This window comes from Schistocerca nitens, chromosome 4, assembly GCF_023898315.1.
Source record: "Schistocerca nitens isolate TAMUIC-IGC-003100 chromosome 4, iqSchNite1.1, whole genome shotgun sequence".
Lineage (NCBI taxonomy): Eukaryota > Metazoa > Arthropoda > Insecta > Orthoptera > Acrididae > Schistocerca > Schistocerca nitens.
In genome coordinates, this window is record NC_064617.1 from 883,213,359 (window position 1) to 883,228,728 (window position 15,370).

Consider the following 15,370-nt stretch of genomic DNA (forward strand, 5'->3'; position numbering starts at 1 on the left):
CCCCCAAAACCAGATACATAGCGCGGCCGAGGCAGCGAAGAATGCGCCCTGCGAGCCAACGCCGTGAACCTCGATAGTTGCGATAGTATACAACGTCGCCTGGAACAAAAGCAGGTGTCTGCCGCTGCACAGGAACCTGATGCGGCGGATGTAGCAAAGACATCAAGGTTCGAGGAGGACGACCGTGGAGCAACTCAGCCGGCGAGCGACCATCTCGGGGCTGAGAGCGATACGAGGACAAAAAGAGCAATAAGGCGTCCTCCCGAGAATGCGACTCTTTCAACTTCAACATCTGTGACTTGAAAGTCCGGACCAAGCGTTCAGGGGCACCTTTTGACTGAGGCGAAAACGGCGCGGATGTCAGATGTTGAATACCATTGGCCTTGCAGAATGACTGAAATTCTGCGGACATGAATTGTGGGCCATTGTCGGAAACAATAGTCTGTGGAAGACCTTCAATGCAAAAGATAGCGGATAACGCTTGGATGGTGGCAGATGACGTCGTGGAAGACATCCTGACAACAAAAGGAAAATTACTAAACGAATCTACTACAACCAACCATCGAGCATTCAAGAATGGACCAGCAAAATCGATGTGTAAGCGTTGCCAAGGGGAAGTGGCTTTCGGCCATACAAAGAATTTCCGCGGTGGGGCGGATTGTTGTTCGGCACACGCCATGCAAGAAGAGCACATATTCGTAATCGCAGCATCTATTCCGAACCAAGTACAGTGCTGACGAGCAAGTTGTTTCGTTCGCACTATACCCCAATGTCCTTGGTGGAGAAGCCGTAAGACAGAGGACTGTAACGAACGTGGGACCACGACCCGGGACTGATCATTATCAGAACGCAACAGCAAAACACCACGTCATACAAAAAGTCTCTCCTTGTGAGCAAAAAATCGGCGAACCAACGGATCCTCGATCCGTGACTGTGACAAGGGCCATTGACTAGCAACAAAACGCAAAACGGTAGCAAGGACAGGGTCAGCAGCTGTGGCTGTAGCCACACGACGAAAATCGATCGGAAACGTTTCGACCACGTCATCGGTTTCCGCATCAATGAACATGCAAGCAAGTTCGGAGGAATCGAATGCTCTATCCTCAGCAACAGGCAAACGGGACAACGCATCGGCGTTTCCGTGCTTAGCAGTGGATCGATACAAGATATCGTAGCGGTACTGCGAGAGGAAAATAGACCAGCGAATGAATTTCTGCGCTGTACGTGGAGGTACAGGCTTGTTCGGATGAAAAAGCGATGTCAAAGGTTTGTGGTCTGTGATGATGGTAAAGTGACGACCATACAAGAAATCATGAAACTTAGTAACACCAAATACGAGAGCCAAAGCTTCTTTCTCTATCTGTGAATAATTTCTTTGCGCAGACGAGAGCAATTTGGACGCAAAGGCAATAGGGCGATCATGCGATCCATCTTTGTGCGCAAGCACAGCACCGATCCCGAAATCCGATGCATCTACCATCAACAAAAGGGGTTTCTGGGGATCGAATGGCGTAAGGCAAGTATTGGAAAGCAACGCCGATTTCAACTGGCGAAAGGCGCGTTCGCATTCCGTCGTCCAGACGAACGGAACACCTTTACGGCGTAAGCGATGAAGCGGAGCTGAAATGGAAGAGGCGTGGCGCACATATTTATGGTAGTAATTGATTTTTCCCAGCACACTCTGTAGCTGCTTCAAATTCTGCGGCGAAGGCAAGTCCTGTATGGCACGGAGGTGCTCTGGACTGGGATGTATGCCTTGGGCATTGATTACATGTCCCAGATAGGGTAAGTCACGAGCAAAAAACACACATTTGTCCTTCCGCAAGCGAAGACCATTTTGTCGCAAGACCTGAAATAATGTTCTGAGATTGGCTAAATGTTCTTCTTCCGTCTTTCCGGAGATCACAATATCGTCCAGATAGTTTGCTGCAGTAGGGACCGAGGCACAAACAGTTTGCAGATATTGCTGAAACAATGCAGGGGCGGATGCACACCCAAATGGCAGTCTTTTGAATCGGTACAAACCAAGATGCGTGTTAACCACCAAAACGCGCTGGGAGTCTTCGTCCACTGGTATTTGCAAGTACGTATCTGCGAGGTCCAACTTCGAAAAATATTTACCCGGGCACAGTTTGTCAAAAAGATCTGCCGGGCGGGGTAAAGGAAAAGTTGCAATCTCTAGTTGTGGATTCACTGTTGCCTTGAAGTCCACACACAGTCTCATTTTTTCGGAAGGTTTTCGCAAAATTACTAAGGGGTATGCCCAGAGAGAAGCCTGCACACGTTCAATCACACCTTGTGATTCCAAATCGTGTAATGTTCTTGCGACGTGGGGAACATTGCGCGCTCGGAAAAATTTCGGTTGCGCGTTTACTTTCAGTGCCAAATGTGCTTTATAGTTCTTAGCGCAACCGAGGCCGGGTGCAAAAATGTCTGCAAATTCTTCACAGAGATGAGAAACACTGGCTGAAGGCACAGTCTGGTTCACTGATAGGACCTGATTTACTATAGACAAGTTAAACAACTGAAATAAATCTAAACCAAACAAGTTCACTGCAGAAGAAGAACGAAAAATGACACAAGTTTTGTTTGTCCCTTGTATGTTGCAAGAAGGCTGCACTGTCCTAACACAGGGATAGCTTGTCCTGAATAACTAGTTAACATTTGCGGCACTCAACGGAGGTGTGCCCAGTTGTTTGTACGTGCCTTTATTGATCAGTGAAACTGCAGCTCCGGTATCGAGCTGGAATAGGATCACGTTGCCATTAATGACCAAATCTACAAAAAGTTTATTGTCCTGCTGACGACAAGAGCGACTGTCTCGTGCAACATGAACAGGCACTGGTACAGAAGCACTTGCGACTTGACGCGATTTCCGGCGATGTCGACGCACACTATTTGTGGGACAAACACAGTCACTGTTAGAAAGAGCGGCACTGGGCGGAGTGGAATGAACTACATGAATGTCCATGGGCGAAGGTTTATGAGCCTGAGTATTCTTGGTTCGATTCCGGCGCGAAGCAAAGGGCCTGGAATGGTTGGGAGTGTCCGATCTGAGCTTTTTATGGCAAACACTTTGAACATGTCCTTTTTTATTACAGAAAAAGCAAAGAGCTTGGCGTGACGGGCAATTCTCACGCGAATGTCTAGTAGCGCACTGCGGGCATGATTTTAGCACTGCATTTGCTTGCTTGCGCGGCACACGTAGCGGAGAGCTTGGCGGCAGCTGCGCGGACGGGCACAAGGGCTGTTTACTGTTCCGTGCAACTCTCCCGTCGGGCCGGTTAAAGTGACACACAGCTGGCGAAGTTTCAAATGATTCCTGAGCAAAGTCAAGTGTGTCTTGCCTATCCAATATGTCCATCACTTGTTGAAGGGAGGGATTGACTAGTTTCAAAATCTGTTCCCGTATACGAATATCAGAAACGTTCTGTGAAATTGCATCACGTACCATAGTATCTGAATAAGGGAGTCCACATTCACACTCAAAAGCACAATCCCGAGTAAGGCCTTGCAAAGTTGCAACCCAATCCCGATTAGTTAGACCGGCCGTACGTTTTGTACGAAAGAACGTATACCTTTTTGCAACGACATTGACTGATTCTTTGAAATATGCATCTAATGCAGACAAAATTTCGTCGTAGGACAGAGTTGCTACGTCGCGTCGGGGAAATAATTTCACTATCACTCGGTACGTGGACACGCCGACGCACGAAAGCAAAAAAGGCTGCCGCTCATTACCTTGAATTCTGTAGGCGGCGAGATGGAATCCAAATTGGCGTGACCACTCCGTCCAGCTTTCCAGTGCCGCATCAAAAGGACGAAAAGGTGGTGCAACTGCGTGTTGTGGCTGCGGTAGCGGTGGAGCAGCGGCTGCCGCATCGTTTTGCATTGCACGTTGACCCTGGACGAGCTGTCCAAGGGCATCCAATAAGGCCTGCGTCTGCTGATTCTGTAAGCGATAAAATTCGGACAGTACATCTGGAGATTGTGGCGAAGCCATGACACAAGTAAATTACGGTAATATAGTTAGGAACACAAAATCCTCGGCGCCATATGATGAGTTGGCAGAAGAGCCAACACCGTGTTGCTAGGGGAGGCCGAAATGCACGCGCTTAAGCTCACGCAGGCTGACGTGAGATCTGGAACAGTTAAAGTAGTTGAGTCTAATAAATAAAGTACGAAGCTCTTGGAATACTTAACTTTAATCCACAATTGGAGAACATCGCTCTTGTTGATACATGAATTATAATCTCAATATAAACCGGTAATGGCGCCTTGCTAGGTCGTAGCAAATGACGTAGCTGAAGGCTATGCTAACTATCGTCTCGGCAAATGAGAGCGTATTTGTCATTGATCCATCTCTGGCAAAGTCTGCTGTACAATTGGGGCGAGTGCTAGGACGTCTCTCTAGACCTGCTGTGTGGCGGCGCTCGGTCTGCAATCACTGACAGTGGCGACACGCGGGTCCGACGTATACTAGCGGACCGCGGCCGATTTAAAGGCTACCACCTAGCAAGTGTGGTGTCTGGCGGTGACACCACACCCACCGTCGTTTAGTGAAGAAAGTAAGAGCATGTGGACTATCAGACCAATAGTGTGATTGGATTGAAGAGTTCCTACATAACAGAACGCTGCATGTCATTCTCAATGGAGAGAAGTCTTCCGCAGTAAGAGTGATTTCAGGTGTGTCGCAGCGGAGTGTCTTAAGACCGTTGCTATATTCACAATATACATAAATGACCATGTGGATGACATCGGAAGTTCACTGAGGCTTTTTGCGGATGATGCTGTAATATATCGAGAGGTTGTAACAGTGGAAAATTGTGCTGAAATACAGGAGGATCTGCAGCGAATTGACGCATGGTGCAGGGAATGGCAATTGAATCTCAATGTAGACAAGTGCAATGTGCTGCGAAAACATAGAAAAAAAGATCCCTTATCATTTAGCTACAATATAGCAGGTCAGCAACTGGAAGCAGTTAATTCCATAAATTATCTTGGAGTACGCATTAGGAGTGATTTAAAATGGAATGATCATATAAAGTTGATCGTCGGTGAAGCAGATGCCAGACTGAGATTCATAGGAAGAATCCTAAGGAAATGCAATCCGAAAAAAAAAAAAGGAAGTAGGTTACAGAACACTTATTCGCCCACTGCTTGAATACTGCTCAGCAGTGTGGGATCTGTACCAGATAGGGTTGATAGATGAGATAGAGAAGATCCAACGTAGAACAGCGCGCTTCGTTACAGGATCATTTAGTAATCGTGAAAGCGTTACGGAGATGATAGATAAACTCCAGTGGAAGACTCTGCAGGAGAGACGCTCAGTAGCTCGGTACGGGCTTTTGTTGAAGTTTCGAGAACATACCTTCACCGAGGAATCAAGCAGTATATTGCTCCCTCCTACGTATATCTCGCGAAGAGACCATGAGGATAAAATCAGAGAGATTAGAGCCCACACAGAGGCATACCGACAATCCTCCTTTCCACGAACAATACGAGACTGAAATAGAAGGGAGAACCGATAGAGGTACTCAAGGTACCCTCCGCCACACACCGTCAGGTGGCTTGCGGAGTATGGATGTAGATGTAGATGTAGATAAGGGTCAGTATTATTCTTTAACTAACACTGATTTTTGCTCTTGTATAGGCTTCCGGTGCAGTAGAAATTCGTCAGTAGTCATATCCAATCAGAGTTCTAATTGGACAGTATGGATGGCGCAAGTGAAGAGCTGCTTAATAGCTTTTTAATCCAATGCAACGGCGGTTCTGCATGACATGACCTTGTAGCGCAACTCGGCAACCTAAAGACGTTCAACAACCGAAACTGGTCATAACACAATAAATATGTAATAATACAGCTGAGGTGGTTTTCATTAACATCATTCTCTTCCGTCATGCTCAACAAGTTAAACCCTACCGTTCTTAGGTCCGTATTTTAAAGTAAAATCAGCTGGACAGTACAGCATTGGTCTGTTGAAGATGCATGTATAAGTGCTGTGTGGACACCAGACTGTATAGACGGCGACTTCTCATGGGCGAGTTACATATTTGTTTAAATAAAGACGATCTGCAGCTTGCACACCACTCTGAAACCCGCTGAGTCCCTGCACTTGTACTTATCAAGTGGCCTGGCAACCATGCAGGGTGCACTAGTGAACTGGGAAAACTGTCAACCGTGCAGGCTGGGCCAGTATCCCCAAATCTGCCACCTCGGATTTCTACTTAGCACCAGCGACCTGGCTACAATGTAAGTTGCACCAGTGAGTTGGAAATTTGGACAGTCATGGAAGCTGTGCCAGTTTCTTTATGCCCATCATCTTGGGATCATAAACTCACATTTATGTGACCTGGCCGTCGTGCTAGCTGTATCGGTATCCGCAGGCCTTCCATCTTGGATTTTTGAAATTCCGTCGTGTAAGACGACTTCCCGTCTTGAATTTTTGAATATCCCGCCATTTTATACTTAGCAGAAGTGGCCTGCGGTGTCAATGCGGTGAGGGAAACCCTGTATCACAATTGGGTTATATTGAATTTCCCTACATTTAATACGTAGGGCAATTGACTTACTTTCGGTGTAATGTCTGAGTGGTGGGTAGGGGATTGGAGGGAGAAATCTGGCAGCAATGCATGTTGTTCTTGAATGACGTCATCGGTATTCTTATCTTCCTGTGACCGAGATAGTTAATGATCGACAGGTTAATGCGTACCTCTGAAACAAGTTCTACTTCGTATTCTTCGCATTCACAAATCATTGCCAGAACTGAAAGAAACAGGCGGAAGAAAAAAGCGTGGGAATGAATGAAGTCTCGAGAGTGGACTAGCGAAGTGAAGTACACTGGCAGACGCAGCGGCCGCACTCCTGTGCCATTCTTCAAACACTTGAACTTCTCTTACGGAGAGGCTAGTGGTGGGCGACCATACAGAGTGGTCTGCGAGTTACAGGTCATCGGAATCAGTGAAAGGACGTGGCATTGGAAGTAGAAGAATCCTACAAGGCAAATGCCGACGCGGCAGATACTTGGCTTGTGCACGAATGCAGTTTAGGATACTGGAAAGAATCGGGTGCGGAGAAGATCGCGCTTGAGCTCGGCGCTGATAATGGCTGTATGTGGCGTGGAGTACCTCCTTTCGTTTCTGGTTGTAATTGTTGAAACTCGCTACAATAGGATGGAAATTTTTACTGTGGACCATTCATGGTTGTCGCATAATAGCTTAGAACTCACTCATTCTCGAAAATTACCAATATACGAGCTGATTAGCAGTTTTAAAAGTTTTAACTCTGGAAGTTTTTTCACAGTACACTTCAGCTTCAGTGGCGTATTGCCGACGTCAGTGCTTGCGAACTCTTTTAGATACTGAGTAAATCACGCAAAGTTTGCGCGAGCGAACGTAATATGGGGTGGTCTGAGTGTACGTAAACAGTTCATGGGAACGGTCGGCGAGATTGTCAGATTGTTCGCTAATGATAAATTTGTCTGTAGCAGTATGCTTGTAGACTGTGAAGAAGTACAGAAAGACTTGGACAAATTTTCCACTGGCTGTAAGGATGCCATTTCAAAGTATTTGAACACGGATGAATGCAAGCAGATACCTGTACCAAAGAGAAAGAATCCCATAGTACCTTATCACAAAATTACCGGCGAACATGCGGAGACAGTCATACTGTTTAAATATTTAGGGGTAATACTAAGAAGCGATTTGAAGTGGGACGATCGCATACAGTCATTATTTGGGAAGCCTATTGGAAGACTTGGATTTGTTGAAAGGATTCTAAGAAAGTGGGGAGCATCTGTAAAGGAAATCTCACACGAAACGCTAGTGCGACTAGTTTTATTGTTCCAGTGTTGGTGGGTCGGCGGAGGCCATGCAAAAATGTAACGGTAATGCTCAGGCAACTTAAACATAAACCGTTTCATGAATTTAGACATCCGATATTCTAACAAGAGTGTGCGGCGGTTCTGCTGCAGCACGAAAATTAGGTGAGACAGATTAGTGAGTGCGCGGGTGGAACAGCAGAGGAGGTCGCCAACACTCGTACGGATTACGCTCGTTTACTATCGCTCTGGTCCTCCTCTGCAGGGCGCACAACTCTGTGGACACTGCGTTATTCTCCACCTGGCGCTGTCTGTGTTCGAAGACATTTCTTCACAACTAAGTACTTGTATTTTTCGTTGACGTATGTTGTTCTAGCAGCCATGTTCGTACGTTCGTCTGTGAAAGGTGATCTGTTGCATGCTCGAGCCGTTGAAAATATTTGTCATGTTTGGGGCAAGCAACAGTGCGCAGCTATTACGCCTGATAAAGGCAGTAACAATTATCAAAGTGATGTGTGTTTCAGGTCATGCGTCGGATAATGTGACGTCAGGGACATGTCCGCCAAGGACGACGACAACAGCGCCAGTGGTGAGTACTAACCACACTAACTTGCCGTAATTAATAACGACTTCCGGTATACGCTTGCGTTTTACAGCTTTGTATAAGGTAAGTAATGGCAGTCAGTACAGATCGCACACTTTTGTAGCTTACAACTGAACCTTCGTCTATTATATTGTACTACCTCCTGCACAACACCATGAGGATCTATTTGAACATCAGTGAAATTTACTCCGTAAAATAATTAAATGGGTAGCGCAGTAAAGTAATAGTAAATATCTAAAGAGTGCTTAGCGATAATCATCTTATGGTGATTTTCTTCAGAATGCTCTCCCTTTTTGACTTCGTGTCTGCTCGAACAGTTGATACATTTTGAGGATTCCACCTTGAAGGCGGAGGGGCGGGAGGCACAACGTCTTGTTTTTCTCCGTTCACGCATATATGTTTCTGTGATACTACACCATTCTACTGTGAAGCATAAATTACATAAGTATACATGCATGTTACCAAAACCATCACTAGATTCTCAAAAATGTTTGACCAAAAGCATACACCTCAAGAGCAGATTTCTTTGTTATCTTCCTGTCTTGTACAGTATTGACCTGGTTCTTTTTCGTTCATTTTAAGGTGACATCAGCTCAACTGCACGATTTGACATTATCTGTTGAAAGTTCTGTCTAAAACACCATACTGCTTCAGTACCTCGATTGGTGATGTGTGTAATACTACTGTGCAGCCCTTTTTTTATGAGTGAAGTGGCGCTGTGGTAAGACTCGAGACTATCATTCGGCGGGACAGCGGTTCAAATACGGTCTACATTATCAGTGATATCTTAAGTCTGCGCATGATTCCTTTCTATTTGTACATCAATACTCGGGAATCTATTTACGGCGCATGGCGGAGAGTACCCCGTACCACCACTTGTCATTTCCTCTCCTGTTCCACTCACAAATATAGTGAGGAAAAACGACTGTCTGTATGCCTCCGTATCAGTCCTGATTTCTCGTAGCTTACCTTCGTGATCCTTACGCGCATTGTTTGTTGGAGGCCAAGGAATCGTTCTGCAGTCAGCTTCAAATGCAGAATCTCAAACACTGTAGCGATACTCAAGAATAGGTTGCACCAGCGGTCTATATGCGGTCTCCTTTACAGAGGAACCACACTTCCCTAGAATCCTCCCAATAAACCGAAGTCGACCATTCGCCTTTCCTGCCACTATCCTCACATGCCCGTTCCATTTCATATATCGCTTTGCAACGCTACACCCAAATACTGTAAATGACGTGACTGTGTCAAGCAGAACACTACTACTGCTGTATCTGAACATTATGGGTTTGTTTTTTCTAGTAATCCGCATTAACTTACAAAAAAATGGTTCAAATGGCTCTGAGCACTATAGGACTTAACATCTGAGGTCATCAGTCCTCTAGAACTTAGAACTACTTAAAGCTAACTAACCTAAGGACATCACACACATCCATGCCCGAGGCAGGATTCGAACCTGCGACCGTAGCGGTCGCGTGGTTCCAGACTGTAGCGCCTAGAACCGCTCGGCCACCCAGGCCAGCGCATTAACTTACATTTTTCTACCTTTGGAGTTAGCTGCCATTCATTACACCAACTAGAAATTATGCCTAAGTCATCCTATATCCTCCTACAGTCACTCAATTTCGACGTCGTACCGTACACCACAGTATCATCAACAAACAACCGCAAGTTGCTGCCCAACCTGTCCGTCAAATCATTTATGTATATAGAGAGCAACGGCGGACGCATCACACTTCCCTGGGGCACTCCCGACGATATCGTTGTCTGTGCCGAACACTCGCCTTCGAGAACAACATATTGGATTGTATATGTTAAGAAGTCTTCGAGCAACTCACGTAACTGTGAACTTACGTATTTTATATGCTCGTACCTTCGTTAGCAGCCTGCAATGGGGCACTGTGTCAAACGCTTTACGGAAATCAAGAAATATTGAGTGTGCCTGTTGCCCTTCATCCAGAGTTGGCAGTATATCATGTGAGAAAAGGGCAAGCTGAGTTCGCACGAGCGTACTTTCTAAAACCGTGCATTCGTGGATATGAGCTCCTCTGTCGCAAGAAAATTTATTCTATACGAACTGAAAATATGGGTTGGGGTTGGGTTGTTTGGGGAAGGAGACCAGACACCGAGGTCATCGGTCTCATAGGATTGGGGAAGGACGGGAAAGGAAGTCGGCCGTGCCGTTTCAAAGGAACCATCCCGGCATTTGCCTGGAGCGATTTAGGGAAATCATGAAAAACCCTAAATCAGGATGGCCGGACGCGGGATTGAACCGTCGTCCTCCCGAATGCGAGTCCAGTGTCTTAGCCACTGCGCCACCTCTCTCGGTGAACTGAGAATATGTTCAAGGATTCTGCAGCATACCGAAATTAGGGAAATTGGTCTGTAATTTTGCGTGTCTGTTCTTTGCTCTTCTCATGCATAGGAGTCACCTGCGCTTTTTTTTTCATTCGCTGTGACATTGCGCTAGCCTTCAGCTAGTAATGCATGATCTGGGTATTTACGTGCTATTGACCATAGACATTCTTTGGATGACTCTAGTGCCATAAATTGCGAGCTCTGCTTGCACTCTAGAACCGTCACAGAAGAATGGGGTGGCCCGTAAAAACATCCAACAATTCACTTAGTTTTACCCAGACCTGTTACACGCTACCAGATAACTTCACTGTCACACTCAACTTCGACCTCAATAAAGACAATACTTCTGTCAGCTGCAATAAACAGTCTGTCTCCTGTGGCCTCTAATCTGTGTTCCCGATATACGTTCCATGACTTGGTAAATATCCGAGAGCTTTCCACTTCGTTCTTGAGCCAGCTCTCGGTCCCGAGAATAATCTGAGCGCAAGAAGTTTCCTGGAAGGCAGTGAATTCGGGAATTTCGTTACGAATACTTCGACGATTTTCGAATAAAGTTTTGACAGTCGAAGTGTCTTTACTCTGTACGCGTTCTGACTTCCGTTGCTGCGTTTCGACTGGCGAGTGTTCGTCAGAGTACCTCAAACTGCACCTAGTCTAAAGAACCAAAATGTACTCTCCATAAGTACTCTGCTACCTAAGTAGCTACTTCCTTTCTGTAGTGACCTCTGACCTATCAAGGGGAGTCCTACGAATCCCCAATCGATAACGCAGGTCTGCAAACCTGCAGCCAAGACTGTGACAAAGTCGGTGAAGTCTATGGTTGAGAACCTCCACTAGGCTCCAAAGCAAAGGACCCCGATCGGCTCTGGGAACGATGCCGTAAATTGCGAGCTCTGCTTGCACTCCCACGCAAGGTCAGCAGACTCTACCACTTCCGCCAGCTGCCCGGATGAACTGAGGATGGCCTCAGAACGCATGTGACAGGCGTCGTTGGTGCCGACGTGAGCGAGAACATGCAGACAAATGCGCCCTGCATGCTAGATTGCCATAGGCAAGGCCACCTCCACATCTCGGATGAGGGCTCCCGGCAGACATGCGGAGTGCACATTGGCTTTCTTTCCACCACGAACGCTATCTGCCATAGGGGCTACACAACGCGCCTAACGTTGGATCCGCGATAGCTAGTAAACCCCTCCCCCCCGTGTGCAGACTCGGACCCTGCTGAAGCAGTGGCCACCTGTCCACTCACAGGGTGGATGGGTGAGGCCAGGCGGCCAGTCTCCACATTGGCCTTCCGCCTCAAGCGACGCGAACGCGTTACCACCCGCCACTTACTCTGCTGTGAGGGCGGATCCACCGCATCGGGTACCGTAGGAGGTGCCTCGGTAGCAGAGTTCGTGGGCGAAATAGGCGACACCTGAGGTGTCCCAAGCGACGCGCCAGATTCTTCGCACCACTACTACGCAAGGAAGCAGCCTGAAGGCGACTGACAGTAGCCAGAAGCGCATTCAGCTGTTAGCGAACTGTGACCAGCTCCTCCTGCGTCCGCACATAGCAGGTCACTACGGTCGCAGGTTCGAATCCTGCCTCGGGCATGGATGTGTGTGATGTCCTTAGGTTAATTATGTTTAAGTAGTTCTAATTTCTAGGGGACTGATCACCTAAGATGTTAAGTCCCATAGTGCTCAGAGTCATTTGAACCATTTTGAACATAGCAGGTAAACATTCTACCCATCCTAGCAAGACTAACTGAAGAAAAGGGCGCGACCACTCCCCTTTTACGTCCTCCGCCAAATGTAGCGTGTACTCCCTCTCTAATGACTTCGCTGTCGACTGAACATTTGACGTTAATATTTCTTCTTTCTAAATCTCTATACGGAGCATTCTACGAAGTTAACATGGACGTTACGTCAGGTTATAAGCAAATTACAGTTAAATGTTACGGGTGGCTTGATCTCCGAGGAAACGCAGTGGTTTATTAATGGTGTTAACGTGCATAAATTGTAAGGTGCTTTATTGAACATAAGCAGAAAAGTAATCACAACAACAACATTTAAAGTTAACGTATTTCATTATAGAACAGTCTAGATTCCATGTGTAATAATTTTTTTTTAAAAAAAGAAAAAGAATCACCGATTACTGCGAGATTATCGCTAAGACTAGCCGGCAGCTGTGGCAGAGCGGTTCTAGTTGCTTCAGTGTGGAACCGCCCTGCAGCTACGGTCGCAGGTTCGAATCCTGCCTCAGGCTTGGATATGTGTGATGTCCTTAGGTTAGTTAGGTTTAAGTAGTTCTGAGTTCTAGGGGACTGATGACCTCAGCTGTTAAGTCCCATAGTGCTTAGAGCCATATCGCTAATACTAGTTTGAGGGTAACAAAGTGTTTGCATCGAGACGGCACGGCAAATCCAGTATTGTTTCTCTATGGACGCGGATCAATTTGAAAATCTTAATAGTACAGTGACAAATATACTTGCACAGAGGTTAGGAGGCTTCAGTTCTCAGTCACTACATACGCTTGTTACACCAAACGCAGGCGAGAGCGAGAGCAAGAGCATGTACTAAGTTTATAGATCTGTGTATGGACGTAGACGTTGAGAACTGGTCCCAGTATAAATGTTAACAATATCAACATTTCGCGCACTGTTCAAAGTTCCTGAGTAATTTTTGGACTGTGACTCTAGTCGATTAAAGCATAAAGCACAAACAATGTCTGCAGGTAAAACAATGAGGGCTGCGCCGGCCGATTGTCCAGAGAAAGCGGCTGGAATGATTCACTAGCAGCAGTAGAAGTAGTCTCTCTCTCTCTCCCTCTCTCTCTCTCACACATACACCTCCTCGCCAGTCCGACCAGTCAGCTTCTGGATCAGGTGAGTGACACTGAAGTCTCCTACCAACGGTGAAGTAGCTCACGTAACAGTCTGCAAGATTTTCAGCCGTCATTTTCTACACTAGCTGTATAGGGTGGCGGAAATAGCGAAAAATGGAAATAATAAATCGTATTTGAATCCGAAAAAAGCGAGTTGTTGGGTGTGCACAAATGCTGATCACAGAATATTGTAATGACAGCACATGCGTAGCATTACTTACACATAGTCAAAGAAGGACGTGAGTTGGGCTCTCCAGATATTTCGTAAACAGTCCCAGTTATCGAAGCGGCAAATGGTAGTATGCGAAGGTGAAACTAAGTTGCTGTATCGCTAAATTGAAGTGTTAGGAAGGCTTTTCTGAAGGTATGAGGGCGTGATGAAAAGTAATGACTCCGAATTTTTTTGTTTGAAAACTCTTAAAGCTTTTAAATTAAAACAAACGTTATTAACATTCTACATCTTCAATCTTAATGTCTACATAACTTATTTGATCTCAATATAATCAACCAGGCGACGAACACATTTTTTCCAACGAGACACTAGGTTGTTGATACCGTAACTGTAGAATACTTGCTGAGGGAGACACCGCTTCTTTACTATCAGAGAGAAGTACTCGAAGGTGTTCTTTAAGTTTTGGAAACAGATGAAAATCTGATGGGCCAAGTCGGGACTGTATGAAGGATGATCGATGACGGTGAACGCAAGGCATCGAACTGCTGCAGATGTTGCAACTCTTGTTTTACTTTGCAAGTAGACAGATGAAAAATATAAAAGTGTTACCAATTCAACAAATTACTTTCCCATCTGCGAACTATTATTTGATGGACGCTGTTTACGAAATACTAGAGGTACCAAAAGAAGGTGGTTCACTATGCATAACAAGAGGGTCCGTGGTTGTAAGGAGGAAAGAAGATTGCCATTTTAACGTCCCGTCTAAGCGGTAACAAAACCCGCAGCGTTGATTTCAAAGAAAAAAGTCGCGGTATTCGCTTTTAAGTGATTCAGGGAAATGGCAGAAACGTGAACCCGAATGGCCGAACGAGGACTCGAACCGGCGTCTCCCGGTGTCTCGACGACTACCGTTGACAGCTGATGCATGCCCAGGTCGATGGGGGCGGGGACACTGGGTTGCATCCGTGTATGATCTCCAGGACTTCAGCTCTATCCAGTTTTCCCTTATGTGAGTCACACGGTGAAACCAGTTTGGGGCGGTATAGCAGTTGTTTCACGATTTGCCAGCAGTGTTTTTTTCGGCAGCTCGAGGATCTGGTTAGTGCTGTGGAACAGGACGGTCGCTTTTTGAGACTGTTTAGGTGCACATGTTTTGGAGCACGCGTTATAGTCTAGCCAACGAGTTGCAGTTCCTCTCAGCGTTCAGCTGCTTCCCCGTATTCTACATGAGATCCTCCTACGTCGAAAAAGGGACTTTAGGTCACTTTTGCACCTTTCGGTTAAGCGTGAGGTTGATTTGGACGACGGAGGCACTTTGTGCTTAACTCTTGGTAGGCGCGGTCCAACTGCTGGCACTCTGTCAGATCGCACGCTGTACTGGCTTAGACGAAGTTACCTTTCTGGGCAGCGAGAGTCATGGCTCATATGACGCAGCCCACCACGGTTTCCTCCTCTCTGCCAGTCCCGCCATCTCAGAGCAGAAACTCCTGTTTGATGCTCTTCCACCTTGACTTTTACTACCACTTGTGAACGTTCAGTTTAATTCCT

The 15,370-nt window shown here is 46.3% G+C and overlaps 1 protein-coding gene across 2 annotated transcripts in view; it reads left to right on the top strand.

Annotated features, from left to right (window-relative positions):
* Positions 1-15,370, top strand: part of LOC126253406 (histone deacetylase 5) — a 662,028-nt gene that overhangs the window by 187,310 nt on the left and 459,348 nt on the right. For both annotated transcript variants that reach the window (XM_049954707.1, XM_049954708.1), the window contains one exon: positions 8,345-8,409. In XM_049954707.1, the coding sequence (XP_049810664.1) occupies positions 8,376-8,409 (34 nt within the window). In that variant the 5' untranslated portion in view covers positions 8,345-8,375. The remainder of the gene's footprint in view (positions 1-8,344; positions 8,410-15,370) is intronic.